Source organism: Globicephala melas, chromosome X, assembly GCF_963455315.2.
Source record: "Globicephala melas chromosome X, mGloMel1.2, whole genome shotgun sequence".
NCBI classification, from domain to species: Eukaryota; Metazoa; Chordata; class Mammalia; order Artiodactyla; family Delphinidae; genus Globicephala; species Globicephala melas.
Window position 1 is genome coordinate 81,191,873 of NC_083335.1, and position 27,707 is coordinate 81,219,579.

Below are 27,707 nucleotides of genomic sequence, written 5' to 3' on the forward strand. Positions count from 1 at the left end.
CAACCACCATTCCCCATCACTGTGATTTTTGCCTTTGCCAGAATGTCATATAAATGGAATTATACAGTATGTAATATGTTGAGACTGGTATCTTTTACTTAGCATAATGCCTTTAAGATTCTATCCATGTTGTTGCATATCAATAGCTTGTTCTTTTTTGTTGAAGAATAGTTTTCCATTGTATGGATCTACCACAGTTTTGTTTTGTTGTTTTGGGCTTTTTTGGCTTGCCATGTGGCGTGTGGGATCTTAGTTCCCTGACCAGGGATTGAACTCATGCCCCCTGCAGTGGAAGCACAGAGTCCTAACCACTGGACCGCCAGGGAAGTCCCACTACCACAGTTTCTTCATCCATTTACCCACTGAAGGACATTGGATTGTTTACAGCTTCGGGCGATTATGAATTGAGCTGCTGTGAATATTTGTATGCAGGCTTTTGTGTGAACATGAGTTTTTATTTCCCTAGGATAAATACCTAGGAATGGGATTCCTGAACAACGTGAGCAGTGGATGCTTTAACTTTATTGGAAACTGCCAAACTGTTTTCCAGTGATTGTGCCATTTTACATTCCCACCAGCAATGTGTGAGAGTTCTAATTGCTCTGCATATTCATCAGCACTTGGTATTGTCAGTATACTTATTTCAGTCATCCTAATAGGTGTGTAGCAATATCTCATTTAGTGGCTCATCTGATGGCTAATGATGTTGAACATCTTTTCATGTATTTATTTGCCAGTCATATACTCTTTTTTGAAATGTCTAAACAGACACTTTGAACAACTGCTGCCTTTTAAAACATTAGGTTGTTTCTTAACTGTTGAGCTTTGAAAGTTCTTTATATAGTCTGGATTCAAGTCTCTTGTCAGATAAATGATTTGCAAATATTTTCTCCCAGTCTGTGGCTTGTATTTCATTCTCTTAAGACTTTCTTAAAGTAAACACTTTCACTTTCTAGAAAGTCCAGTTTATCAGTTTTATCTTTCATGGCTTATGCTTTTAGTGTCTTATTTAACAACTCTTTCTGTAAACTCAGGGCACAATTTTCTCCTTTTTTTTCACCTAAAAACTTTATGGTTTTAGGTTTTACATTTCTATCCATGTTCCATTTTGACTACATTTTTACATAAGGTATGATGTTTAGATTGAGGTTCACCTTTTTTTTTGCATATGGATGTCCAATTGTTCCAACACCATTTCTTGAAAAGACTATTTTTTATTTTATTTTTCTATTGACTCGCATTTGTACCTTTATCAAAAATCAAATGACCATATTTGTGTGGCTCTGTTTCTGAATTGTTCTTTTCCATTGATCTGCGTGTCAATCTCTTTGTCAATACCTTACTATCTTGATTACTGAAGCTTTATTAATTCTTAAAATCAAGTAATATGATTTCTTCAATTTTGCCTTTCCATATAAATTTTAGAGTCAGTTTGTCTGAATCCACAACAATTTCTGCTAGGATTTTGGTTGGAATTGTGTTAAATACATAGATCAATTCAGAGAGAATTGTGATCTTCATTTTTTATCGAGGTACAAGTCACATTACATATAATTAAACATTTTAAAGTGTACAGTTCAGTGGCATTTTAGCGCATTCACAATGTGGTGCAACCACCACCTCTGTTTCCAAGATATTTTCATGGGCCCAGAAAAATACCCGGGATCCATTAAGTAATTGTTCCCCATGCTCCCCCTTCCCCTCATACCCTGGTAACCACTAATTTGCTTATTGTCCATATGGATTTGCCTGTTTGGGATATGTCATATAAAGTAATCATATAGTTTGTTACCTTTTGTGTCTGGCTTCTTTCACTTACCATGTTTTTAAGGTTCATCCAAGTTATAGGCTGTATCAGTATTTTGTTGCTTTTTATGGTTGACTTAGTATTCCATTGTATGGTTATACCACAATTTATCCATTCATCTGCTGATAGACATTTGGGTTATTTCCACCTTTTGGCTGTTATGAATAATGCTGCTGTAGACATTTTTGTGCATGTTTCTGTGTGGACACATGTTTTCATTTCTCTTGGGCATATACCTAAGAGTAGAATTGCTGGGTCATATGATAATTCTGTGTTTAACTCTTTGAGGGACCAGCAAACTGTTTTACACAAGGACTGCAAGAGAATTGTCACCTTAGGTATATTGAATCTTCTAATCTGTGTACATGGTATGTTCCTCCATATTTACTCTTTAAAAAAGTTTCTTTCATCAGTGTCTCATAGTTTTCAGCATACAGGTTCTACACATGTTTTTTGTTGGATTTATCCCTGAGTTGCGTATTTTTTGGAGATACTGTAAATGGTACCTTTCTTAACCTTTGGTTTCCAACTGTTTATTGCTAGTATATATAAATATGATTGATTTTTGTGTGTTGACCTTGTATCTTGCAACCTTGGTAACTCACTTATTAGTTCTAGGAATGTTTTGTATGTTCTTGGTATTTTTTTGTCTAGATGATCATGATCATGTCATGTGCAAGTAGGTACAATTTTATTCCTTTCTTTCCAATCTGTATGTCTTTTTTCCTTCTTGCCTTTTTGTTCTGGCTAGGATTTCAAGCACGATGTGGTGAGAGTGAACTAACACCCTTGCCTTGTTTCCAATCTAAGGGGGAAGGCATTTAGTCTTTTCATTATTGTGATATTATCTGTATAGGTTATCAAGTTAAGGAAGTTCACTTCTATTCCTATTTTGCTGAGAGTTTTTTTTTTAAATGAATGAATATTGAATTTTCCCAATGTTTTTATTCCACCAGTGGATATAATCATGTGGTTTTTTCCCTTTAGTCTGTTAATATGGTAGGTTACATTGACTGATTTTCAAATATCAAACCAGAATTGAAATCACAGGATAGACCTTAATTGCTCATGGTGTATTATTCTTTTTATATATTACTGGATTTGGTTTACTAGTATTTCACTGAGGATTTTTGTGTCTGTGTTCATGAGGGATATTGGTCTATAATTTTCTTTTCTTGTACTGTCTTTAGTTTTGGTATCAGGGCAGTCAGTGCTGGCCTCAAAGAATGAGTTGGGAAATGTTCCCTTCTCTTCTGTTTTCTAGAAGCGATTATGTATAATTAGTGGGGTTTTTTAAATGTTTAGTAGAATTTTTGTGTGAAACTACCTGGGCCTAGGGATTTCTTTTTTAGGCTTTAACTATGGATTTATTTTCTTTAGTAGATATAGGATTATTCAGGTTTCCTATTTCATCTTGGGTGAGTTTTGATAGTTCATGGTATTCAAGGAATTGGTCCGTTCTAGCTAAGTTGTAGAATTTATGAGCATAGAGTTGTTTGTAGTATTCCCTTATTATCCTTCTAATATCTGTGAAGTCTTTAGTGACATTTTTTATCTGATGTTATTTTATTTTTTATTCTTTTTATTTTTATTCTTGATGTTAGTAATTTGTGTCTTTTTCTTTGTCATTCTTGCTGGCATCTTATCAATTTAATTGATCTTTTCAAAGGACAGTTTTTTAAAATTAATTTTTATTGGAGTATAGTTGCTTTACAATGTTGTGTTAGTTTCTACTGTACAGCAAAATGAATCAGCCATACATATATACATATATCCCCTCCCTTTTGGACTTCCTTCCCATTCAGGTCACTACAGTGCATTAAGTAGAGTTCCCTGTGCTATACAGTATGTTTTCATTAGTGATCTATTTTATACATAGTATCAATAATGTATATGTGTCAATCCCAATCTCCCAATTCCTCCCACCCTTTCTCTTTCCCCATTGGTATCCATACATTTGTTCTCTACGTCTGTGTCTCTATTTCTGCTTCGCAAATAGGATTATCGATACCATTTTTCTAGATTCCACATATGTGTTAATATACCATATTTGTTTTTCTCTTTCTGACTTACTTCACTCTGTATGACACTCTCTAGGTCTATCCATGTCTCCACAAATTACCCAATTTCGTTCCTTTTTATGGCTGAGTAATATTCCATTGTATATATGTACCACATCTTCTTCATCTGTTCCTCTGCTGATGGACATTTAGGTTGCTTCCGGAGACATGGTTATTTTTGATCATATTTAAGACAGTTGATTTAGAGTCTTTGTATAGTAAGTCCAATGTCTGAGCTTCCTCATGGACAATTTTTATCAATATTTTTCCTGTAAATGGGACATAATTTCCTGTTTCTTTGCATGCCTTATAATTTTTGTTTGAAACCTAGACCTTTTGAATATTATAATGTGATAACTCTGGAAGTCATATCTTCCTTCTTCCCTAGAGATTGCTGTTGTTGCTTATGGTGAGCTACAGTTATCTATTTATTTAATGACTTTCCAAATGATTTGCAAATACTGTGTTCCTTGTTGTGTGTGGTCACCGAAGCATCTGTTCCATTGCCTCAGCAGTCAGCTGAGATTTCCTGACAGAATTTTCCTTAAATGCCTTAATTAAGCAGGCTTTTTCTTTGTTAAGCATCCCCTTTGTTGTTATAAGTTTTTGATTGGATTCCAGAGTCCCCAAAAAGCTGATTATTGTAGTTTTTGACAGCTTAATGGTTGCTTCAGTGGAGGGACAGATCCTTGGAGCTCCCAACTCCATCATTTTTGGAGGAGGCATCACTCCTCCCACCCTTGTATTTTTTTTTTTTTTTTTTTTTTTGCGGTACACGGGTTCAGCAGCCATGGCCCACGAGCCCAGCCACTCCGCAGCATGTGGGATCTTCCTGGACCAGGGCACGAACCCATGTCCCCTGCATTGGCAGGTGGACCCCCAACCACTGCACCGCCAGGGAAGCCCTACCCTTGTATTTTTAATATGCGTATTTTAACTTGTATTTTCTTTAAATGTCTAAAATTAATTATTATCTACATCTTATTCCATCTTGAATAAGACATGAACCTTAGAATGAAATTCCTTTTGTATGTTACTTTATACCTGTTATCTCTCAATCCTCAGAACTTTGCAAGGCAGGTTCATCTACTATTTCAATTTTATGGGTGAAGGTAGTGAGACTTACAGTTCTCCTAGGCTACTAAGCTAGTGGGTCAGTCCAGGATTTCAAAGTAATTGTCTAATCCTGAGACTCAAGGTCTTTCTACCATACTACACTTCTTTCCTTTAGGTGGAAAAACCTTTCAAACCCAACAAAATAACATTGACAGCCATTAGTCTAGTAGGGATGGAACCTTTCTCAAACAACTGTTACCAGTAGTCATTTCTTTCTAGGGACAATTAATAAATTCAAAAAAAAATTTTTAATGAGTCAAAGAGGTGTTTTACTTCTTTGCTGAAGGAGGCAGGCCTGAAAAATGGACTCATTTTCCTACAGAGAGACCCTTCTAGAAGGAAGTGGGAGACTGGATTCCTCTGATGAAGTAGAATTCTAGAGAAGTTTGAAGCTGATCAGTAGGAGGAATGGGAGTAGTCATTAGGAGGAAATATTCACTCTCACTTTGCTTCTCTTTTAGGTTTAGCAGTAGCAGAGTTTGACCTCATCAGTAGGACCTTTCTAGACCATTTTCCTATTAAACTGTATAGGTGTTGCATGTGTATGATAAAACTGGATGTTTCTATGTATTTATATAGGTTGAAATACTTATATATGTGTGTTTTGTCATTCGCATCATTCAGTTATAATAATCTTGTTCCCAATTCAGCCTAAGTGGTCTTTTTGTTTCCTTTGTGTGAATGTGTGAACCATTTCTTTTTCCATTAATTCAGCAAACACTTACTGAGCACCCACTCTTCATTATGTTCAGCTCCCTTAGTTTAAAATCAAATAATACATATCCTTGCCCTCACAGTAAATTGGGGATGACATTTACTAATCACCTCTTAAATACTATATAACAACTCCAATAGAGGTATGCACAGAATACTGTGGAGAGTTGAGGACGCATCTGAATGAGATTAAGAGAAGAGGGAAGGCTTCTTTAGGATGTGAATCTAAAGCTGAATTTTGTACAGTCATTAACTCATGAAGTTACTCACTAAATGGATGTTGGGTGAGTGAAATCAGAGTTAGGTGATGCTGGGAGAAGGACATTTGCAGCAAGGGTACAAAAGTAGAAAGACATGAAAAGTATGTGGCATATTCAAGAATTCCTACAGTTGAGTATGGATTAAGTAAAGGGTCCACTTGTAGGGGGGTGGGAGGCGCTCAGGTAGGTATCATTCTGTCATCACCCTTCTGGATGAGATCTCATTTTACCCTGCTTTTCCCTCTCACTGCAGTTTACCCTTCCCTGGAATCTGACGATGATGACCCTGCTTTGAAATCTCGACCCAAGAAAAAGAAGAATTCAGATGATGCTCCATGGAGTCCTAAAGGTGATCCAGTATTCTGTCCTTAAACTCTGTGGGGGTGGTTGGGGGGAAAATATGTCCCATTGGCTAGGTGGGACATTTAATATAGGAAGACACTCATTTGTTTATTCAGCAAACATTTGTTGAGTGCCTGCTGTATGCCAGGTACCATGTTAGGTGCTGGAGCAAAAATAATCAATAAGACACAGAGTTCGTGCACTCAGGTCAGCAAAATCAGAGGTAATGGAGCATGTTGCTTTTGATATTACATGGCTTGAGATGAAAAGAGGAAGACCTTGAGCAGATTTCAGCAAGCAGTCTAAGGCTCCTGAGAACATTCTGCTACCATCATCCCAGCCCTTTGATAATAATATTGTCAAAGGAGGGAAATTCTGCTAACTGTTGAGCTCTACAAGGCCCAAGACTCCTTAGATTATTACCTGTACTGGCTGAGAGGCCATCTCTGAGGAGGGAAGAATGAATGAGTTTTGAGATGAATATGGAATTTAGAGGGTAATAAAAGAATTTTATTCATCTCCCTGGCTGGGTGGTTTTTTCATTGGAGGGTATGTCAGTTGGCTTTTGCTGAATCAAACTATCTAAAACTTAGTGTCTTAGAACAATGGTTGATCATTTCTCATGATTCTGTAGGTTGGCAGAACTATTGTTCTAGTCTGGACCAGATTGCCTGGGGCTGGATGGTCTAAAAATATCTCCTTCAGGTGTCCAGGACCTAATTTGGGGTGTCTGGGGCCTCTCTCCATGTGGTCTTTCACCCACCTGAAGGCCAGCCTAAGCTTTTTCACAAGGTAGCAGAAGGGTGTCCAGCAGCAAGAGAGGACAAGCCCAATATGCAAGCACTTTTCAAGCCTCTGTTGTGTCATGTTTTCCATTGTCCCATTGCCAAAGCAAGTTACATGGCCAAGCCTTGATTCCAAAAGTGGAGAAATAGATTCTATCTCTTGGGAGTGGGAACTGCAAAGTTTTCCTATGCACACAAGGACATGTGAGCAAATTGAGAGCCATTACTGCAACAGTCTGCCACAGAGGGTGCTGGCATCGCAGTACCCCTGTGGTTCCCCAGGAAATAAAGGGCGTGCTGTCCCCACCCAGCCTTATTTGACCTTTCTGGTATTTGCTTGGGATTGGAGGAATGGGGTGGCAGGGCAGTCCTGAAAAGTGTTCTCTTAGTGAGTCAATCAGCAAATGTTTCTTTTTTCTTTCTTCAGGCCTATTTTCTGATTTTATTATCTCCTATACTTTCTGGCTTTTTAGCATAATAGGAAATTTGGAAAATAGAGGAAAGTATAAAGAAGAAATCACCCATGATTCTGCCACCCGGAAGCAACCACTGTTAAGGTTTTTTGTTTTTTTTTTTTTTTTTTGCGGTACGCGGGCCTCTCACTGTTGTGGCCTCTCCCATTGCGGAGCACAGGCTCCGGACACGCAGGCTCAGTGGCCATGGCTCACGGGACCAGCCACTCCGCGGCATGTGGGATCTTCCCAGACTGGGGCACAAACCTGTGTCCCCTGCATCGGCAGGCAGACTCTCAACCACTGCGCCACCAGGGAAGCCCCATTGTTAACGTTTTGATATATTTCCTTCTAGTCTTTTTTCCTATGCATTTTTCTTTTTATGGTTGAAATCACAGTCATATATCCTACTTAAAAGTTTTTTTTGCCTTTTAATCAAAATAATGTGTATATCTGGTAGCAAACCAAATAGTACAGACAGGTTTAGGATAAAATGCAATGGTCTTCTGCCTCTGCTTTTGCTACTTCCAATCCCTTGCCTGAGAGGCAACCTTGTCATTTTCATTTTTCTTGTAGTTGCCTCCAAAATTCAAGATAATAGGGTTTATACCACCATTTCTTGATTTATTAACCTTTTTTTGATTTTTTTAAATTGGAGTATAGTTGCTTTACAATATTGTGTTTATACTGTACAGCAAAGTGAATCAGCTATACATATATACATATATCCCCTCATTTTGGATTTCCTTCCCATTTAGGTCACCACAGAGCATTGAGTAGAGTTCCCTGTGCTATACAGTAGGTTTTCATTAGTTATCTATTTTATACATAGAATCAATAGTGTATATATATCAATCCCAATCTCCCAGTTCATCCCACCCCCCGCCCTTTCCCCCTTGATTTATTAACTTAACCACTGTTTGTCCTCCCATCGGCTTTTGTCAGTCTCTCTTGATTACCCACTTTCTAAGATACGGACATTAGTGCTGCTATTCTTTCTTTCTTCCTCCAGCCTTCTATAAGCTGTACTTTTTTGTTTATATTGTCAAGGTTGTTACCACTGACTTGTAATTAATACTCTATGTTGACTAGAGGTTGACTGTAAAAGTTCAAAACCAGTAAATATATCTGGCCTTTTAAATTAATATTATATCATAAGCATATCCCTGTGCCGTTATTTATAAATAACATTTTAATGGCTACAAAATATTCTATCCCATGGATATACCTAATTTACCTAACCTCTTTAATGTAGGGCATTTAGCCGATTGCCAAGTGTTTACAATTAGTGGTAACATTTGGAGTGAACATTTTTGTATGTAAGTGTTTGTATCTCTATTTATATGCTTAGGATAGATTCCCATGAAACTCTCAAAGGGCCAAGGTATATAAGGATATCCAGTGAAAAGTCTCCCTCCCACCCCTGTTCCACAGCCTTCCAATTCCCCACCTGGAGTCAACCACTATTACCAATTTTATGTGTATCCTTTTAGACGTAGTTTATTCATATACAAGTAAATGCATGTATATATTTTCTTTCCCCTTCTTAACTCAATTGGAGACATACATTACATATGTCATGTGCTTTACTTTTCTCACTTAACAATTACATGTTGGAGATTGTTTACACTCCCACAAACAATGCATGAGAGTGCTTATTTCCCTACACTCTTGCCACTACAGTTTGTAAATGTGAATGTTTTAAAAGTTCTTGGTATGTATTGCCAAATTGTTTTCCAGAAAGGTTTTACTAGTTTACGCTACCACCAGCCATATGCGAGAGTACTTGTTTATGAATCCTCACAGGCATTGAGCATATAGTTAACAATAGTCTTTGCCTATGAGTAATAGGAACCTCTCAGGCATCCTTAGTGAGTGCTTATCCCCTCAGGGTCGCAAGATGGCTGCTTTAAGTTCTACTTTTAAAAAAAATCTCTTTGGCTGAAATTGTGTCACATGGCCAAGATTATCTGCTAGAAAGGCCAAGAAGTGTAGTTTTTAGTTAGGTACATTGTTGTTCCACAAAATTATGTTTTTATTAGTAAGCAAGAAAGGGAGAATGATACTGGGTTGAAAACACGCAGTCTGTATCATGGTATTTTTTTTTTTTACATCTTGATTGGAGTATAATTGCTTTACAATGGTGTGTTAGTTTCTGCTTTATAACAAAGTGAATCAGTTATACATATACATATGTTCCCATATCTTTTCCCTCATGCGTCTCCCTCCCTCCCACACTCCCTATCCCACCCATCTAGGTGGTCACAAAGCACCAAGCTGATCTCCCTGTGCTATGCGACTGCTTCCCACTAGCTAGCTATTATACGTTTGGCAGTGTATATATGTCCATGCCACTATCTCACTTTGTCACAGCTTACCCTTCCCCCTCCCCATATCCTCAAGTCCATTCTCTAGTAGGTCTGTGTCTTTATTCCCACCTTACCCCTAGGTTCTTCATGACATTTTTTTCTTAAATTCCATATATATGTGTTAGCATACGGTATTTGTCTTTCTCTTTCTGACTTACTTCACTCTGTATGACAGACTCAAGGTCCATCCACCTCATTACAAATAGCTCAATTTCGTTTCTTTTTATGGCTGAGTAATATTCCATTGTATATATGTGCCACATCTTCTTTATCCATTCATCAGATGATGGACACTTAGGTTGTTTCCATCTCCTGGCTATTGTAAATAGAGCTGCAATGAACATTTTGGTACATGACTCTTTTAGAATTATGGTTTTCTCAGGGTATATGACCAGTAGTGGGATTGCTGGGTCATATGGTAGTTCTATTTGTAGTTTTTTCAGGAACATCCATACTGCTCTCCATAGTGGCTGTATCAGTTTACATTCCCACCAGCAGTGCAAGAGTGTTCCCTTTCCCCCACACCCTCTCCAGCATTTATTGTTTCTAGATTTTTTAATCATGGCCATTCTGACTGGTGTGAGATGGTATCTCATTGTAGTTTTGATTTGCATTTCTCTAATGATTAATGCTGTTGAGCATTCTTTCATGTGTTTCCTGGCAGTCTGTATATCTTCTTTGGAAAAATGTCTATTTAGATCTTCTACCCATTTTTGGATTGGGTTGTTTGTTTTTTTTTGTTATTGAGTTGCATGAGCTGCTTCTAAATTTTGGAGATTAATCCTTTGTCAGTTGCTTCATTTGCAAATATTTTCTCCCATTCTGAGGGTTGTCTTTCGGTCTTGTTTATGGTTCCCTTTGCTGGGCAAAAGCTTTGAAGTTTTATTAGGTCCCATTTGTTTATTTTTGTTTTAATTTCCATTTCTGTAAGGGGTGGGTTAAAAAGGATCTTGCTGTGATTTATGTCATAGAGTGTTCTGCCTATGTTTTCCTCTAAGAGTTTGATAGTTTCTGGCCTTACATCTAGGTCTTTAATCCATTTTGACCTTATTTTTGTGTATAGTGTTAGGGAGTGATCTAATCTCATACTTTTGCATGTACCTGTCCAGTTTTTCCAGCACCACTTATTGAAGAGGCTGGCCTTTCTCCACTGTACATTCCTGCCTCATTTATCAAAGATAAGGTGACCATAAGTGCGTGGGTTTATCTCTGGGCTTTCTATCCTGTTCCATTGATCTATCTTTCTGTTTCTGTGCCAATACCATACTGTCTTGATTACTGTAGCTTGGTAGTCTAGTCTGAAGTCAGGGAGCCTGATTCCTCCAGCTCTGTTTTTCATTCTCAAGATTGCTTTGGCTATTCGGGGTCTTTTTTGTTTCCATACAAATTGTGAAATTTTTTATTCTAGTTCTGTGAAAAATGCCAGTGGTAGTTTGATAGGGATTGCATTGAATCTGTAGATTGCTTTGAGTAGTAGAGTCATTTTCACAATGTTGATTCTTCCAATCCAAGAACATGTTATATCTCTCCATCTATTTGTATCATCTTTGATTTCTGTCATCAGTGTTGTATACTTTTCTGCATACAGGTCTTTTGTCTCCTTACATAGGTTTATTCCTAGATATTTTATTCTTTTTGTTGCAGTGGTAAATGGGAGTGTTTTCTTGATTTCACTTTCAGATTTTTCATCATTAGTGTATAGGAATGCCAGAGATTTCTGCGCATTAATTTTGTATCCTGCTACTTTACCAAATTCATTGATTACCTCTAGTAGTTTTCTGGTAGCATCTTTAGGATTCTCTATGTATAGTATCATGGCATCTGCAAACAGTGACAGCTTTACTTCTTCTTTTCTGATTTGGATTCCTTTATTTCCTTTTCTTCTCTGATTGCTGTGGCTAAAACTTCCAAAAGTATGTTGAATAAGACTGGAGAGAGTGGGCAACCTTGTCTTGTTCCTGATCTTAGTGGAAATGCATTCAGTTTTTCACCATTGAGGACGATGTTGGCTCTGGGTTTGTCTTATATGGCCTTTATTATGTTGAGGTTACTTCCCTCTATGCCTACTCTCTGGAGGGTTATGGGTGTTGAATTTTGTCAAAAGCTTTCTCTGCATCTGTTGAGATGACCATATGGTTTTTCTCCTTCAGTTTGTTAATATGGTTTATCACATTGATAGATTTGCATATATTGAATAATCCTTGCATTCCTGGAATAAACCCCACTTGATCATGGTGTATGATCCTCTTAATGTGCTGTTGGATTCTGTTTGCTCGTATTTTGTTGAGGATTTTTGCATCTATGTTCATCAGTGATATTGGCCTGTAGTTTTCTTTTTTTGTGACATCTTTGCCTAGTTTTGGTTTCAGGGTGATGGTGGCCTCGTAGAATGAGTTGGGGAGTGTTCCTCCCTCTGCTATATTTTGGAAGAGTTTGAGAAGGATAGGTGTTAGCTCTTCTCTAAATGTTTGATAGAATTCGCCTGTGAAGCAATCTGGTCCTGGGCTTTTGTTTGTTGGAAGAATTTTAATCACAGTTTCAATTTCAGTGCTTGTGATTGGTCAGTGCTTGTGATTGGTCTGTTCTTATTTTCTGTTTCTTCCTGATTCAGTTATGCATTTCTAAGAATTTGTCCGTTTCTTCCAGGTTGTCCATTTTATTGGCATAGAGTTGCTTGTAGTAATCTCTCATGATCTTTTGTATTTCTGCAGTGTCAGTTGTTATTTCTCTTTTGTCATTTGTAATTCTATTGATTTGAGTCTTCTCCCTTTTATTCTTGATGAGTCTGGCTAATGGTTTATCAATTTTGTTTATCTTTTCAAAGAACCAGCTTTTAGTTTTGTTGATCTTTTTCTATCGTTTCCTTCATTTCTTTTTCATTTATTTCTGATCTCATCTTTATGATTTCTTTCCTTCTGCTAACTTTGGGGTTTTTTTGTTCTTCCTTCTCTAATTGCTTTAGATGCAAGGTTAGGTTGTTTATTCGAGCTGTTTCCTGTTTCTTAAGGTAGGATTGTATTGCTATAAACTTCCCTCTTAGAACTGCTTTTGCTGCATCCCATAGGTTTTGGGTTGTCGTGTCTCCCTTGTCATTTGTTTCTAGGTATTTTTTGATTTCCTCTTTGATTTCTTCAGTGATCACTTCGTTATTAAGTAGTGTATTGTTTAGCCTCCATGTGTTTGTATTTTTTACAGATCTTTTCCTGTAATTGATATCTAGTCTCATAGCCTTGTGGTCGGAAGTGATACTTGGTACAATTTCAGTTTTCTTAAATTTTCCAAGGCTTGATTTGTGACCCAAGATATGATCTGTCCTGGAGAATGTTCCATGAGCACTTGAGAAAAATGTGTGTTCTGTTGTTTGTGGATGGAGTATCCTATAAATATCAATTAAGTCCATCTTGTTTAATGTATCATTTACAGCTTGTGTTTCCTTATTTATTTTCATTTTGGATGATCTGTCCATTGGTGAAAGTGGGGTGTTAAAGTCCCCTACTATGAATGTGTTACTGTCAATTTCCCCTTTTTTGGCTGTTAGTACTTGCCTTATGTATTGAGGTGCTCCCATGTTGGGTGCACAAATATTTACAATTGTTATATCTTCTTCTTGGATCGATCCCTTGATCATTATGTAGTGTCCTTCTTTGTCTCTTGTAATAGTCTTTATTTTAAAGTCTATTTTGTGTGATATGAGAATTGCTACTCCAGCTTTCTTTTGGTTTCCATTTGCATGGAATATTTTTTTCCATCCCCTCAGTTTCAGTCTGTATGTGTCCCTAGGTCTGAAGTGGGTCTCTTGTAGGCAGCATATATATGGATCGTGTTTTTGGATCCATTCCGCCAGTCTGTGCCTTTTGGTGGGAGCATTTAGTCCATTTACATTTAAGGTAATTATCGATATGTAGGTTTCTATTCCCATTTTCTTCATTGTTTTGGGTGTGTTATTTTAGGTCTTTTCCTTCTCTTGTGTTTCTTGCCTAGAGAAGTTCCTTTAGTATTTGTTGTAAAGCTGGTTTGGTGGTGCTGGACTCTCTCAGCTTTTGCTTGTCTGTAAAGGTTTTAATTTCTCCATCAAATCTTAATGAGATCCTAGCTGGGTAGAGTAATCTTGGTTGTAGGTTTTTCTCCTTCACTTTAAATATGTCCTGCCAGTCCCTTCTGGCTTGCTGTTTCTGCTGAAAGATCAGCTGTTAACCTTATGGGGTTTCCCTTATGTGTTATTTGTTGTTTTTCCCTTGCTGCTTTTAATATGTTTTCTTTGTATTTAATTTTTGACAGTTTGATTAATATGTGTCTTGGCGTGTTTCTCCTTGGATTTATCCTGTATGGGACTCTCTGTGCTTCCTGGACTTGATTGATTATTTCCTTTCCCATATTAGGGAAGTTTTCAACTCTAATTTCTTCAAATATTTTCTCAGACCCTTTCTTTTTCTCTTCTTCTTCTGGAACCCTTATAATTCGAATGTTAGTGTGTTTAATGTTGTCCCAGAGGTCTCTGAGACTGTCCTCAGTTCTTTTCATTCTTTTTTCTTTATTCTGCTCTGCAGTAGTTATTTCCACTATTTTATCTTCCAGGTCACTTATCCATTCTTCTGCCTCAGTTATTCTGCTATTGATCCCTTTTAGAGTGTTTTAAATTTCATTTATTGTGTTCTTAATCATTGCTTGCATCATCTTTAGTTCTTCTAGGTCTTTGTTAAATGTTTCTTGCATTTTCTCTATTCTATTTCCAAGATTTTGGATCATCTTTACTATCATTATTGTGAATTCTTTTTCAGGTAGACTGCCTATTTCCTCTTCATTTGTTAGGTGTGGTAGGGATTTTGTTGTTGTTGTTGTTTTGCAGTATGCAGGCCTCTCACTGTTGTGACCTCTCCTGTTGCGGAGCGCAGGCTCTGGATGCACAGGCTCAGTGGCCATGTCTTACGGGCCCAGCCGCTCCGTGGCATGTGGGATCTTCCCAGACCGGGGCATGAACCCGTGTCCCCTGCATCGGCAGGCGGACTCTGAACCACTGCGCCACCAGGGAAGCCCGGTCTTATGGGTTTTTATCTTGCTCCTTCATCTGCTGTGTGTTTTTCTGTCTTCTCATTTTGCTTATCTTACTGTGTTTGAGGTCTCCTTTTTGCAGGCTGCAGGTTCGTAGTTCCCGTTGTGTTTGGTGTCTGTCCCCAGTGGCTAAAGTTGATTCAGTGGGTTGTGTATGCTTCCTGGTGGAGGGGACTAGTGCCTGTGTTCTGGTGGATGAGGCTGGATCTTGTCTTTCTGGTGGGCAGGTCCACGTCTGATGGTGTATTTTGGGGTGTCTGTGGACTTACTATGATTTTAGGCAGCCTCTCTGCTAATGGGTGGGGTTGTGTTCCTGTCTTGCTAGTTGTTTGGCATATGGTGTCCAGCACTGTAGCTTGCTGGTCGTGGAGTGAAGCTGGGTGCTGGTGTTGAGATGGAGATCTCTGGGAGATTTTCGCCATTTGATATTATGTGGAGCTGGGAGGTCTCTTGTGGACAGTGTCCTGAAGTTGGCTCTCCCACCTCAGAGGCACTGCACTGACTCCCGGCTGCAGCACCAAGAGCCTTTCATCCTCACGGCTCAGAATAAAAGGGAAAAATAAAGTGGAAAGAAAGAAAGAAAGAAAGAGGATAAAGGAAAAGAAAATAAAGTAGCGTAAAATAAAATAGTTATTAAAATAAAAGAATATTTATTAAGAAAAAAAATTTTTAAGTAAAAAACAACAATAACAAAAAATGGACGGATGGAATGCTAGGACAAATGGTGAAAGCAAAGCTATACAGAGAAAATCTCACACAGGAGCATACACATACACACTCACAAAAAGAGGAAAAGGGGAAAAAATAATAAATCTTGCTCTCAAAGTGCACCTCCTCAATTTGGGATGATTCGTTGTCTATTCAGGTGTTCCACAGTTGCAGGGTACATCAAGTTGATTGTGGATATTTAATCCGCTGCTCTGAGGCTGCTGGGAGAGATTTCCCTTTCTCTTCTTTGATCGCACAGCTCCCAGGGTTCAGCTTTGGATTTGGCCCCGCCTCTGTGTGTAGGTCGCCGGAGGCCGTCTGTTCTTCGCTTAGACAGGACGGGGTTAAAGGAGCCGCTGATTCGGAGGCTCTGGCTGACTGAGGCCGCAGGGACGGAGGGGTACCGAGTGCTGGGCGAGTCTGCGGCGGCAGAGACTGGCGGTATGTTGCACCAGCCTGAGGCGCGCCGTGTGTTCTCCCGGGGAGGTTGTCCCTGGATCCCGGGACCCTGGCAGTGGCGGGCCGCACAGGCTCCCCTGAAGGGAGGTGTGGAGAGTGACCTGTGCTCACCCACAGGCTTCTTGATGGTGGCAGCAGCAGCCTTAGCGTCTCATGCCCGTGCCTGGTGTCCGCGCTGTTAGCCGCGGCTTACGCTGTATCTGGAGCTCCTTTAAGCAGCGCTCTTATTCCCCTTTCCTCGTGCACCAGGAAACAAAGAGGGAGGAAAACGTCTCTTTCCTCTTCTGCAGGTCCAGACTTTTCCCCGGACTCCCTCCTGGCTAGCCGTGGTGCACTAACCCGTTGCAGGCTGTGTTCATGCCACCAACCCCTGTCCTCTCCCCACGCTCCGACTGCAGCCCGAGCCTCAGTTCCCAGCCCCACCCGCCCCGGCGGGTGAGGAGACAAGCCTCGGGCTGGTGAGTGCTGGTCGGCACCGATCCCCTGTGCGGAAATCTCTCTGCATTTCCTTCTACAGCCCTGTTGCTGCGCTCTCCTCCTCGGCTTCACAGCTCCCCCCCTCCGCCACCCGCAGTCTCTGTCCATGCAGGGGCTTCTAGTGTGTGGAAACCTTTTCTCCTTCACAGCTCCCTCCTACTGGTGCAGGTCCCGTCCCTATCCTGTAGTCTCTTGTTTATTCTTTTTTGTTTTGCCCTACCCAGGTACGTGGGGGGTTTCTTGCCTTTTGGGAGGTCTGAGGTCTTCTGCCAGCCTTCAGCAGGTGTTCTGTAGGAGTTGTTCCACGTGCAGATGTATTTCTGGTGTATCTGTGGGGAGGAAGGTGATCTCCGCGTCTTACTCTTCTGCCATCTTCCTTCCTCCTATCATTGTATTTTTTGATGTTTGGTAATTAACAAGCAAACAACAGAATCTCACTGATTTAATTTGCATTTCTTTGATTAGACATTTCCTATATGTTTGTATTAGCTTTAGAATTTTTTCTTTTGTAAATTTTATGTCTGACTTTTGCCCATTTATTCATGTAGGTCTTCAATATTTTCATATGCCCTTTCTATATATAGTAAGAAATAGTCAAATATATATATAATTTATTTATGATATTTTTTCCTCATTCTACATAAAAAATATGAATATTTCTGTATCAAAAGCTGATCTTATCCATTGTTTCCCCATTCATAGAGCAAATAATTAACACTGCTGTATTTTTAACATAAATGTATGCATATATCCATGTATATTTCTCTAAAAAGAAAGCTAATAACTTTTATCACATTTTAAAAGTAGGTTCTTTTTTTTTAACATCTTTATTGGAGTATAATTGCTTTACAATGGTGTGTTAGTTTCTGCTTTATAACAAAGTGAATCAGTTATACATATACATATGTTCCCATGTCTCTTCCCTCTTGCGTCTCCCTCCCTCCCACCCTCCCTATCCCACCCCTCTAGGTGGTCACAAAGCACCGAGCTGATCTCCCTGTGTTACGCGGCTGCTTCCCACTAGTTATCTATTTTATGTTTGGTAGTGTATATATGTCCATGCCACTCTCTCACTTTGTCACAGCTTACCCTTCCCCCTCCCCATATCCTCAAGTCCATTCTCTAGTAGGTCGGTGTCTTTATTCCCGTCTTACCCCTAGGTTCTTCATGACATTTTTTTTCTTAGATTCCATATATATGTGTTAGCATACAGTATTTGTCTTTCTCTTTCTGACTTACTTCACTCTGTATGACAGACTCTAGGTCCATCCACCTCACTACAAATACCTCAATTTCGTTTCTTGTTATGGCTAAGGAATATTCCATTGTATATATGTACCACATCTTCTTTATCCATTCATCCAATGATGGACACTTAGGTTGCTTCCATCTCCTGGCTATTTTAAATAGAGCTGCAATGAACATTTTGGTACATGACTCTTTTTGAATTATGGTTTTCTCAGGGTATATGCCCAGTAGTGGGATTGCTTGGTCGTATTGGTAGTTCTACTTTTTGTTTCTTAAGGAACCTTCATACTGTTCTACATAGTGGCTGTATCAATTTGCATTCCCACCAGCAGTGCAAGAGTGTTCCCTTTTCTCCACACCCTCTCCAGCATTTATTTCTAGATTTTTTGATGACGGCCATTCTGACTGGTGTGAGATGATATCTCATTGTAGGTTTGATTTGCATTTCTCCAGTGATTAATGATGTTGAGCATTCTTTCATGTGTTTGTTGGCAATCTGTATATCTTCTTTGGAGAAATGTCTATTTAGGTCTCCTGCCCATTTTTGGATTGGTTGCTTGTTTTTTTGTTATTGAGCTGCATGAGGTGCTTGTAAATTTTGGAAATTAATCCTTTGTCAGTTGCTTCATTTGCAAATATTTTCTCCCATTCTGAGGGTTGTCTTTTGGTCTTGTTTATGGTTTCCTTATTTGTGCAAAAGCTTTTAAGTTTCATTAGGTCCCATTGTTTATTTTTGTTTTTATTTCCATTTCTCTAAGAGGTGGGTCAAAAAGGATCTTGCTGTGATTTATGTCATAGAGTGTTCTGCCTATGTTTTCCTCTAAGAGTTTGATAGTTTCTGGCCTTACATTTAGGTCTTTAATCCATTTTGAGCTTATTTTTGTGTATGGTGTGAGGGAGTGTTCTAATCTCATACTTTTACATATACCTGTCCAGTTTTCCCAGCACCAGTTATTGAAGAGGCTGTCTTTTCTCCACTGTATATTCTTGCCTCCTTTATCAAAGATAAGGTGGCCATATGTGCGTGGGTTTATCTCTGGCTTTCTATCCTGTTCCATTGATCTGTATTTCTGTTTTTGTGCCAGTACCATAGTGTCTTGATTACTGTAGCTTTGTAGTATAGTTCGAAGTCAAGGAGTGTGATTCCTCCAGCTCCGGTTTTTTCCCTCAAGACTGCTTTGGCTCTTCAGGGTCTTTAGTGTCTCCATACAAATTTTAAGATTTTTTGTTCTAGTGCCGTAAAAAATGTCATGGGTAATTTGATAGGGATTGCATTGAATCTGTAGATTCCTTTGGGTAGTATAGTCATTTTCACAATATTGATTCTTGCAATCCAAGAACATGGTATATCTCTCCATCTGTTGGTATCATCTTTAATTTCTTTCATCAGTGGCTTATAGTTTTCTGCATACAGGTCTTTTGTCTCCCTATATAGGTTTATTCCTAGGTATTTTATTCGTTTTCTTGCAATGGTAAATGGGAGTGTTTCCTTAATTTCTCTTTCAGAGTTTTCATCATTAGTGTATAGGAATACAGGAGATTTCTGTGCATTTATTTTGTATCCGGCAACTTTACCAAATTCATTGATTAGCTCTTGTAGTGTTCTGGTGGCATCTTCAGGATTCTCTAAGTATAGTATCATGTCATCTGCAAACAGTGACCCTTTTACTTCTTCTTTTCCAATTTGTATTCCTTTTATTTCTTTTTCCTCTCTGATTGCCATGGCTAGGACTTCCAAAACTATGTTGAATAATAGTGGCGAGAGTGGACATCCTTGTCTTGTTCCTGATCTTAGAGGAAATGTTTTCATTTTTCACCATTTAGAATGATGTTTGCTATGGTTTTGTTATATATGGCCTTTATTGCATTGAGGTAGTTTCCCTCTATGCCCATGTTGTGGAGACTTTTTATCATAAATGGGTTTTGAATTTTGTCAAAAGCTTTTTCTGCATCTATGGAGATGATCATATGGTTTTCATTGTTCAATTTGTTAATATGGTGTATCACATTGATTGATTTGCATATATTGAAGAATCCTTGCATCACTGGGATAAATCCCACTTGATCATGGTGTATGATCCTTTTAATATGTTGTTGGATTCTGTTTGCTTGTATTTTGTTGAGTTTTTTTGCATCTATATTCATGAGTGACATTGGTCTGTAATTTTCTTTTTTTTGTAGTATATTTCTCTGGTTTTGGTATCAGCGTGATGGTGGCCTCATAGAATGAGATTGTGAGTGTTCCTTCCTCTGCAATTTTTTGGAGGAGTTTGAGAAGGATCGGTGTTACCTCTTTTCTATATGTTTGATACAATTCACCTGTGAAGCCATCTGGTCTTGGACTTTTGTTTGTTGGAAGATTTTTAATCACAGTTTCAATTTCAGTGCTTGTGATTGGTGTGTTCATATTTTCTATTTCTTCCTGTTTCAGTCTTGGAAGGTTATACCTTTCTAAGAATTTGTCCATTCCTTCCAGGTTTTCCATTTTATTGGCATAGAGTTGCTTGTAGCAGCCTCTTAGGATGCTTTGTATTTCTGCATTGTTTGTTGTAACTTCTCCTTTTTCATTTCTAATTTTATTGATTTGAGTCCTCTCCCTCTTTTTCTTGATGAGTCTGGCTACTGGTTTATCAATTTTGTTTATCTTCTCAAAGAACCAACTTTTACTTTTATTAATCTTTGCTGTTGTTCTCTTTGTTTCTATTTCATTTATTTCTTCTCTGATCTTTACGATTTCTTTCCTTCTGCTAGCTTTGGGTTTTGTTTGTTCTTCTTTCTCTGGTTCCTTCAGTTGTAAGATTAGATTGTTTATTTGAGATTTTTCTTGTTTCTTGAGGTATGCTTGTATAGCTATAAACTTACCTCATAGAACTGCTTTTGCTGCATCCCATAGGTTTTGGATCGTCATGTTTTCATTGTCATTTGTCTCTAGGTATTTTTTTATTTCCTCTTTGATTTCTCCAGTGATCTCTTGGTTATTTGGTAACGTACTGTTTAGCCTCCATGTGTTTGTGTTTTTTCACGTTTTTTCCCCTGTAATTGATTTCTAATCTCATAGCGTGGTCATAAAAGATGCTTGATATGATTTCAATTTTCTTAAACTTACTGAGTCTGGATGTGAGAAGAAAGTGTAATCTTCTGTTTTTGGATGGAATGTCCTATAAATATCCATTAAATCTATCTGTTCTGTTTTGTCATTTAAAGCTTCTGTTTCCTTATTTATTTTCATTTTGGATGACCTGTACATTGGTGTAAGTGAGGTGTTAAAGTCCCCCACTATTACTGTGTTACTGTCGATTTCCTCTTTTATAGCTGTTAGCAGTTGCATTATGTAATTACGTGCTCCTATGGTGGGTGCATGTATATTTATAATTGTTATATCTTCTTCTTGGATTGATCCCCTGATCATTATGTACTGTCCTTCCTTGTCTCTTGTAACATTCTTTATTTTTTTTAACAACTTTATTGGGGTATAATTGCTTTACAATGGTGTGTTAGTTTCTGCTTTATAACAAAGTGAATCACTTATACATATACATATGTTCCCATATCTCTTCCCTCTTGCGTCTCCCTCCCTCCCACCCTCCCTATCCCACCCCTCCAGTCGGTCACAAAGCACCGAGCCGATATCCCTGTGCCATGCGGCTGCTTCCCACTAGATATCTACCTTATGTTTGTTAGTTTATATATGTCCATGCCTCTCTCTCGTTTTGTCACAGCTTATCATTCCCCCTCCCCATATCCTCAAGTCCGTTCTCCAGTAGGTCTGTGTCTTTATTCCTGTCTTACCCCTAGGTTCTTCATGACATTTTTTTTCTTCAATTCCATATATATGTGTTAGCATACGGTATTTGTCTTTCACTTTCTGACTTACTTCACGCTGTATGACAGACTCTAGGTCTATCCACCTCATTACAAATAGCTAAATTTCGTTCCTTTATATGGCTGAGTAATATTCCATTGTATATATGTGCCACATCTTTTTTTTTTTAACATCTTTATTGGGGTATAATTGCTTTACAATGGTGTGTTAGTTTCTGCTTTATAACAAAGTGAATCAGTCATACATAAACATATGTTCCCATATGTCTTCCCTCTTGCGTCTCCCTCCCTCCCTCCCACCCTCCCTATCCCACCCCTCCAGGCTGTCACAAAGCACCGAGCCAATATCCCTGTGCCATGCGGCTGCTTCCCACTAGCTATCTACCTTACTACGTTTGTTAGTGTGTATATGTCCATGACACTCTCTCGCCCTGTCACAACTCACCCTTCCCCCTCCCCATAACCTCAAGTCCGTTCTCTAGGAGGTCTGCGTCTTTATTCCTGCCTTACCCCTAGGTTCTTCATGACATTTTTTTTCTTAAATTCCATATATATGTGTTAGCATACGGTATTTGTCTTTTTCTTTCTGACTTACTTCACTCTGTATGACAGACTCTAGGTCTATCCACCTCATTACAAATAGCTCAATTTCGTTTCTTTTTATGGCTGAGTAATATTCCGTTGTATATATGTGCCACATCTTCTTTATCCATTCATCCGATGATAGACACTTAGGTTGTTTCCATCTCCGGGCTATTGTAAATAGAGCTGCAATGAACATTTTGGTACATGACTCTTCTTAAATTTTCGTTTTCTCAGGGTATATGCCCAGTAGTGGGATTGCTGGGTCATATGGTAGTTCTATTTGTAGTTTTTTAAGGAACCTCCATACTGTTCTCTACAGTGGCTGAACCAATTTCACATTCCAACCAGCAGTGCAAGAGTGTCCCCTTTTCCCCACACCCTCTCCAGCATTTATTGTTTCTAGATTTTTTGATGACAGCCATTCTGACTGGTGTGAGATGATATCTCATTGTAGGTTTGATTTGCCTTTCTCTAATGATTAATGATGTTGAGCATTCTTTCATGTGTGTGTTGGCAGTCTGTATATCTTCTTTGGAGAAATGTCTATTTAGGTCTTTTGCCCATTTTTGGATTGGGTTGTTTGTTTTTTTGTTAATGAGCTGCATGAGGTGCTTATAAATTTTGGAAATTAATCCTTTGTCAGTTACTTCATTTGCAAATATTTTCTCCCATTCTGAGGACTGTCTTTTGGTCTTGTTTATGGTTTCCTTTGCTGTGCAAAAGCTTTGAAGTTTCATTAGGTCCCATTTGTTTGTATTTGTTTTTATTTCCATTTCTCTAGGAGGTGGGTCAAAAAGGATCTTGCTGTGATTTATGTCATAGAGTGTTCTGCCTATGTTTTCCTCTAAGAGTTTGATAGTTTCTGGCCTTACATTTAGGTCTTTAATCCATTTTGACCTTATTTTTGTGTATGGTGTTAGGGAGTGATCTAACCTCATGCTTTTACATGTACCTGTCCAGTTTTCCCAGCACCACTTATTGAAGAGTCTGGCCTTTCTCCACTGTACATTCCTTCCTCCTTTATCAAAGATAAGGTGACCATATGTGTGTGGGTTTATCTCTGGGCTTTCTATCCTGTTCCATTGATCTATCTTTCTGTTTTTGTGCCAGTACCATTCTGTCTTGATTACTGTAGCTTAGAGGTATAGTCTGAAGTCAGGGAGCCTGATTGCTCCAGCTCCGTTTTTCGTTCTCAAGATTGCTTTGGCTATTCGGGGTCTTTTGTGTTTCCATACAAATTGTGAAATTTTTTGTTCTAGTTCTGTGAAAAATGCCAGTAGTAGTTTGATAAGGAATTGCATTGAATATATAGATTGCTTTGGGTAGTAGAGTCATTTTCACAATGTTGATTCTTCCAATCCAAGAACATGGTATATCTCTCCATCTCTTTATATCATCTTTGATTTCTTTCATCTGTGTCTTATAATTTTCTGCATACAGGTCTTTTGTCTCCTTAGGTAGGTTTATTCCTAGATATTTTATTCTTTTTGTTGCAGTGGTAAATGGGAGTGTTTTCTTGATTTCACTTTCAGATTTTTCATCATTAGTGTATAGGAATGCCAGAGATTTCTGTGCATTAATTTTGTATCCTGCTACTTTACCAAATTCATTGATTACCTCTAGTAGTTTTCTGGTAGCATCTTTAGGATTCTCTAATTATAGTATCATGTCATCTGCAAACAGTGACAGCTTTACTTCTTCTTTAACGGTTTGGATTCATTTTATTTCCTTTTCTTCTCTGATTGCTGTGGCTAAAACTTCCAAAACTATGTTGAATAAGAGTGGTGAGAGTGGGCAACCTTGTCTTGTTCCTGATCTTAGTGGAAATGCATTCAGTTTTTCACCATTGAGGATGATGTTGGCTGTGGGCTTGTCATATATGGCCTTTATTATGTTGAGGAAAGTTCCCTCTGCCTACTGTCTGCAGGGTTTTTATCGTAAATGGGTATTGAATTTTGTCAAAAGCTTTCTCTGCATCTATTGAGATGATCATATGATTTTTCTCCTTCAGTTTGTTAATATGGTTTATCACATTGATAGATTTGCATATATTGAAGAATCCTTGCATTCCTGGAATAAACCCCACTTGATCATGGTGTATGATCCTGTTAATGTGCTGTTGGATTCTGTTTGCTAATATTTTGTTGAGAATTTTTGCATCTATGCTCATCAGTGATATTGGCCTGTAGTTTTCTTTCTTTGAGACATCCTTTTCTGGTTTTGGTATCAAGGTGATGGTGGCCTCGTAGAAGGAATTGGGAGTGTTCCTCCCTCTGCTATATTTTGGAAGAGTTTGAGAAGGATAGGTGTTAGCTCTTCTCTAAATGTTTGATAGAATTCGCCTGTGAAGCCATCTGGTCCTGGGCTTTTGTTTGTTGGAAGATTTTTAATCACAGTTTCAATTTCAGTGCTTGTGATGGGTCTGTTCATATTTTCTATTTCTTCCTGATTCCGTCTTGGCAGGTTGTACATTTCTAAGAATTTGTCCATTTCTTCCAGATTGTCCATTTTATTGGCATAGAGTTGCTTGTAGTAATCTCTGATGATCTTTTGTATTTCTGCAGTGTCAGTTGTTACTTCTCCTTTTTCATTTCTAGTTCTATTGATTTGAGTCTTCTCCCTTTTTTTCTTGATGAGTCTGGCTAATGGTTTATCTATTTTGTTTATCTTCTCAAAGAACCAGGTTTTAGTTTTATTGATCTTTGCTATTGTTCCCTTCATTTCTTTTTCATTTATTTCTGATCTGATCTTTATGATTTCTTTCCTTCTGCTAACTTTGGGGTTTTTTTTTTGTTCTTCTTTCTCTAATTGCTTTAGGTGCAAGGTTAGGTTGTTTATTCGAGATGTTTCCTGCTTCTTAAGGTTGGCTTATATTGCCATAAACTTCCCTCTTAGAACTGCTTTTGCTGCATCCCATAGGTTTTGGGTCGTTGTGTCTCCATTGTCATTTGTTTCTAGGTATTTTTTGATTTCCTCTTTGATTTCTTCAGTGATCACTTCGTTATTAAGTAGTGTATTGTTTAGCCTCCATGTGTTTGTATTTTTTACAGATCTTTTCCTGTAATTGATATCCAGTCTCATAGCCTTGTGGTCAGAAGTGATACTTGATACAATTTCAGTTTTCTTAAATTTACCAAGGCTTGATTTGTGACCCAAGATATGACCTATCCTGGAGAATGTTCCATGTGCACTTGAGAACGCTCTGTTGTTTTGGGATGGAATGTCATATAAATATCAATTAAGTCCATCTTGTTTCATGTATCATTTCAAGCTTGTGCTTCCTTATTTATTTTCATTTTGGATGATCTGTCCATTGGTGAAATTGGGGTATTAAAGTCCCCTACTATGAATGTGTTACTGTTGATTTCCCCTTTGATGGCTGTTAGTACTTGCCTTATGTATTGAGGTGCTCCCATGTTGGGTGCATAAATATTTACAATTGTTATATCTTCTTCTTGGATCAATCCCTTGATCATTATGTAGTGTCCTTCTTTGTCTCTTCTAATAGTCTTTATTTTAAAGTCAGTTTTGTCTGATATGAGAATTGCTACTCCAGCTTTGTTTTGGTTTCCATTTGCGTGGAATATCTTTTTCCATCCCCTTACTTTCAATCTGTATGTGTCTCTAGGTCTGAAGTGGGTGTCTTGTAGACAGCATATATATGGGTCTTGTTTTTGTATCCATTCAGCCAGTCTGTGTCTTTTGGTGGGAGCATTTAGTCCATTTACATTTAAGGTGATTATCGATATGTATGTTCCTATTCCCATTTTCTTAATTCTTTTGGGTTCGTTATTATAGGTCTTTTTCTTCTGTTGTGTTTCTTGTCTAGAGAAGTTCCTTTAGCATTTGTTGTAAAGCTGGTTTGGTGGTGCTGAACTCTCTCAGCTTTTGCTTGTCCATAAAGAGTTTAATTTCTCCATCAAATCTGAATGAGATCCTTGCTGGGTAGAGTAATCTTCGTTGCAGGTTTTTCTCCTTCATCACTTTCAGTATGTCCTGCCACTCGCTTCTGGCTTGCAGAGTTTCTACTGAGAGATCAGCTGCTAACCTTATGGCGATTGCCTTGTGTGTTATTTGTTGTTTTTCCCTTGCTGCTTTTAATATGCTTTCTTTGTATTTAATTTTTGACAGTGTGATTAATATGTGTCTTGGCATATTTCTCCTTGGATTTATCCTGTATGGGACTCTCTGTGCTTCCTGGACTTGATTAACTATTTCCTTTCCCATATTAGGGAAGTTTTCAACTATAATCTCTTCAAATATTTTCTCAGTCTCTTTCTTTTTCTCTTCTTCTTCTGGAACCCCTGTAATTCGAATGTTGGTGCGTTTAATGTTGTCCCAGAGGTCTCTGAGACTGTCCTCAGTTCTTTTCATTCTTTTTTCTTTATTCTGCTCTGCAGTAGTTATTTCCACTATTTTATCTTCCAGGTCACTTATCCGTTCTTCTGCCTCAGTTATTCTGCTATTGATCCCATCTAGAGTCTTTTTCATTTCATTTATTGTGTTGTTCATCATTGTTTGTTTCATCTTTATTTCTTCTAGGTCCTTGTTAAATGTTTCTTGCATTTTGTCTATTCTATTTCCAAGATTTTGGTTCATCTTTACTATCATTATTGTGAATTCTTTTTCAGGTAGACTGCCTATTTCCTCTTCATTTGTTAGGTCTAGTGGGTTTTTATCTTGCTCCTTCATCTGCTGTGTGTTTTTCTGTCTTCTCATTTTGCTTATCTTACTGTGTTTGGGGTCTCCTTTTTGCAGGCTGCAGGTTCGTAGTTCCCACTGTTTTTGATGTCTGTCCCCAGTGGCTAAGGTTGGTTCAGTGGGTTGTGTAGGCTTCCTGGTGGAGGGTACTAGTGCCTGTGTTCTGGTGGATGAGGCTGGATCTTGTCTCTCTAGTGGGCAGGTCCACGTCTGGTGGTGTGTTTTGAGGTGTCTGTGGACTTATTATGATTTTAGGCAGCCTCTCTGCTACTGGGTGGGGTTGTGTTCCTGTTTTGCTAGTTGTGTGGCATAGGTTGTTCAGCACTGTAGCTTGCTGGTCATTGAGTGAGGCTGGGTGCTGGTGTTGAGATGGAGATCTCTCGGAGATTTTCACCATTTGATATTATGTGGAGCTGGGAGATCTCTTGTTGACCAATGTCCTGAAGTTGGCTCTCCCACCTCAGAGGCACAGCACTGACTCCTGGCTGCAGCACCAAGAGCCTTTCATCTACACGGCTCCTCAATTTGGGATGATTCGTTGTCTATTCATGTATTCCGCGTCTGCAGGGTACATCAAGTTGATTGTGGAGGTTTAATCTGCTGCTTCTGAGCCTTTTGGGAGGTTTGAAGTCTTCTGCCAGCATTCAGTAGGTGTTCTGTAGGAGTTGCTCCATGTGTAGATGTGTTTCTGGTGTATCTGTGGGGAGGAAGGTGATCTCTGCGTCTTACTCTTCCACCATCTTCCCCTCTTTC

The 27,707-nt window shown here is 38.5% G+C and overlaps 1 protein-coding gene across 4 annotated transcripts in view; it reads left to right on the top strand.

Annotated features, from left to right (window-relative positions):
* The window catches only part of PHF8 (PHD finger protein 8), a 98,489-nt gene that overhangs the window by 56,514 nt on the left and 14,268 nt on the right, over window positions 1–27,707 (top strand). For all 4 annotated transcript variants that reach the window (XM_030850151.3, XM_030850153.3, XM_060292437.2 and 1 more), the window contains one exon: window positions 6,211–6,306. In XM_030850151.3, coding sequence (XP_030706011.1) covers window positions 6,211–6,306 — 96 coding nt within the window. The remainder of the gene's footprint in view (window positions 1–6,210; window positions 6,307–27,707) is intronic.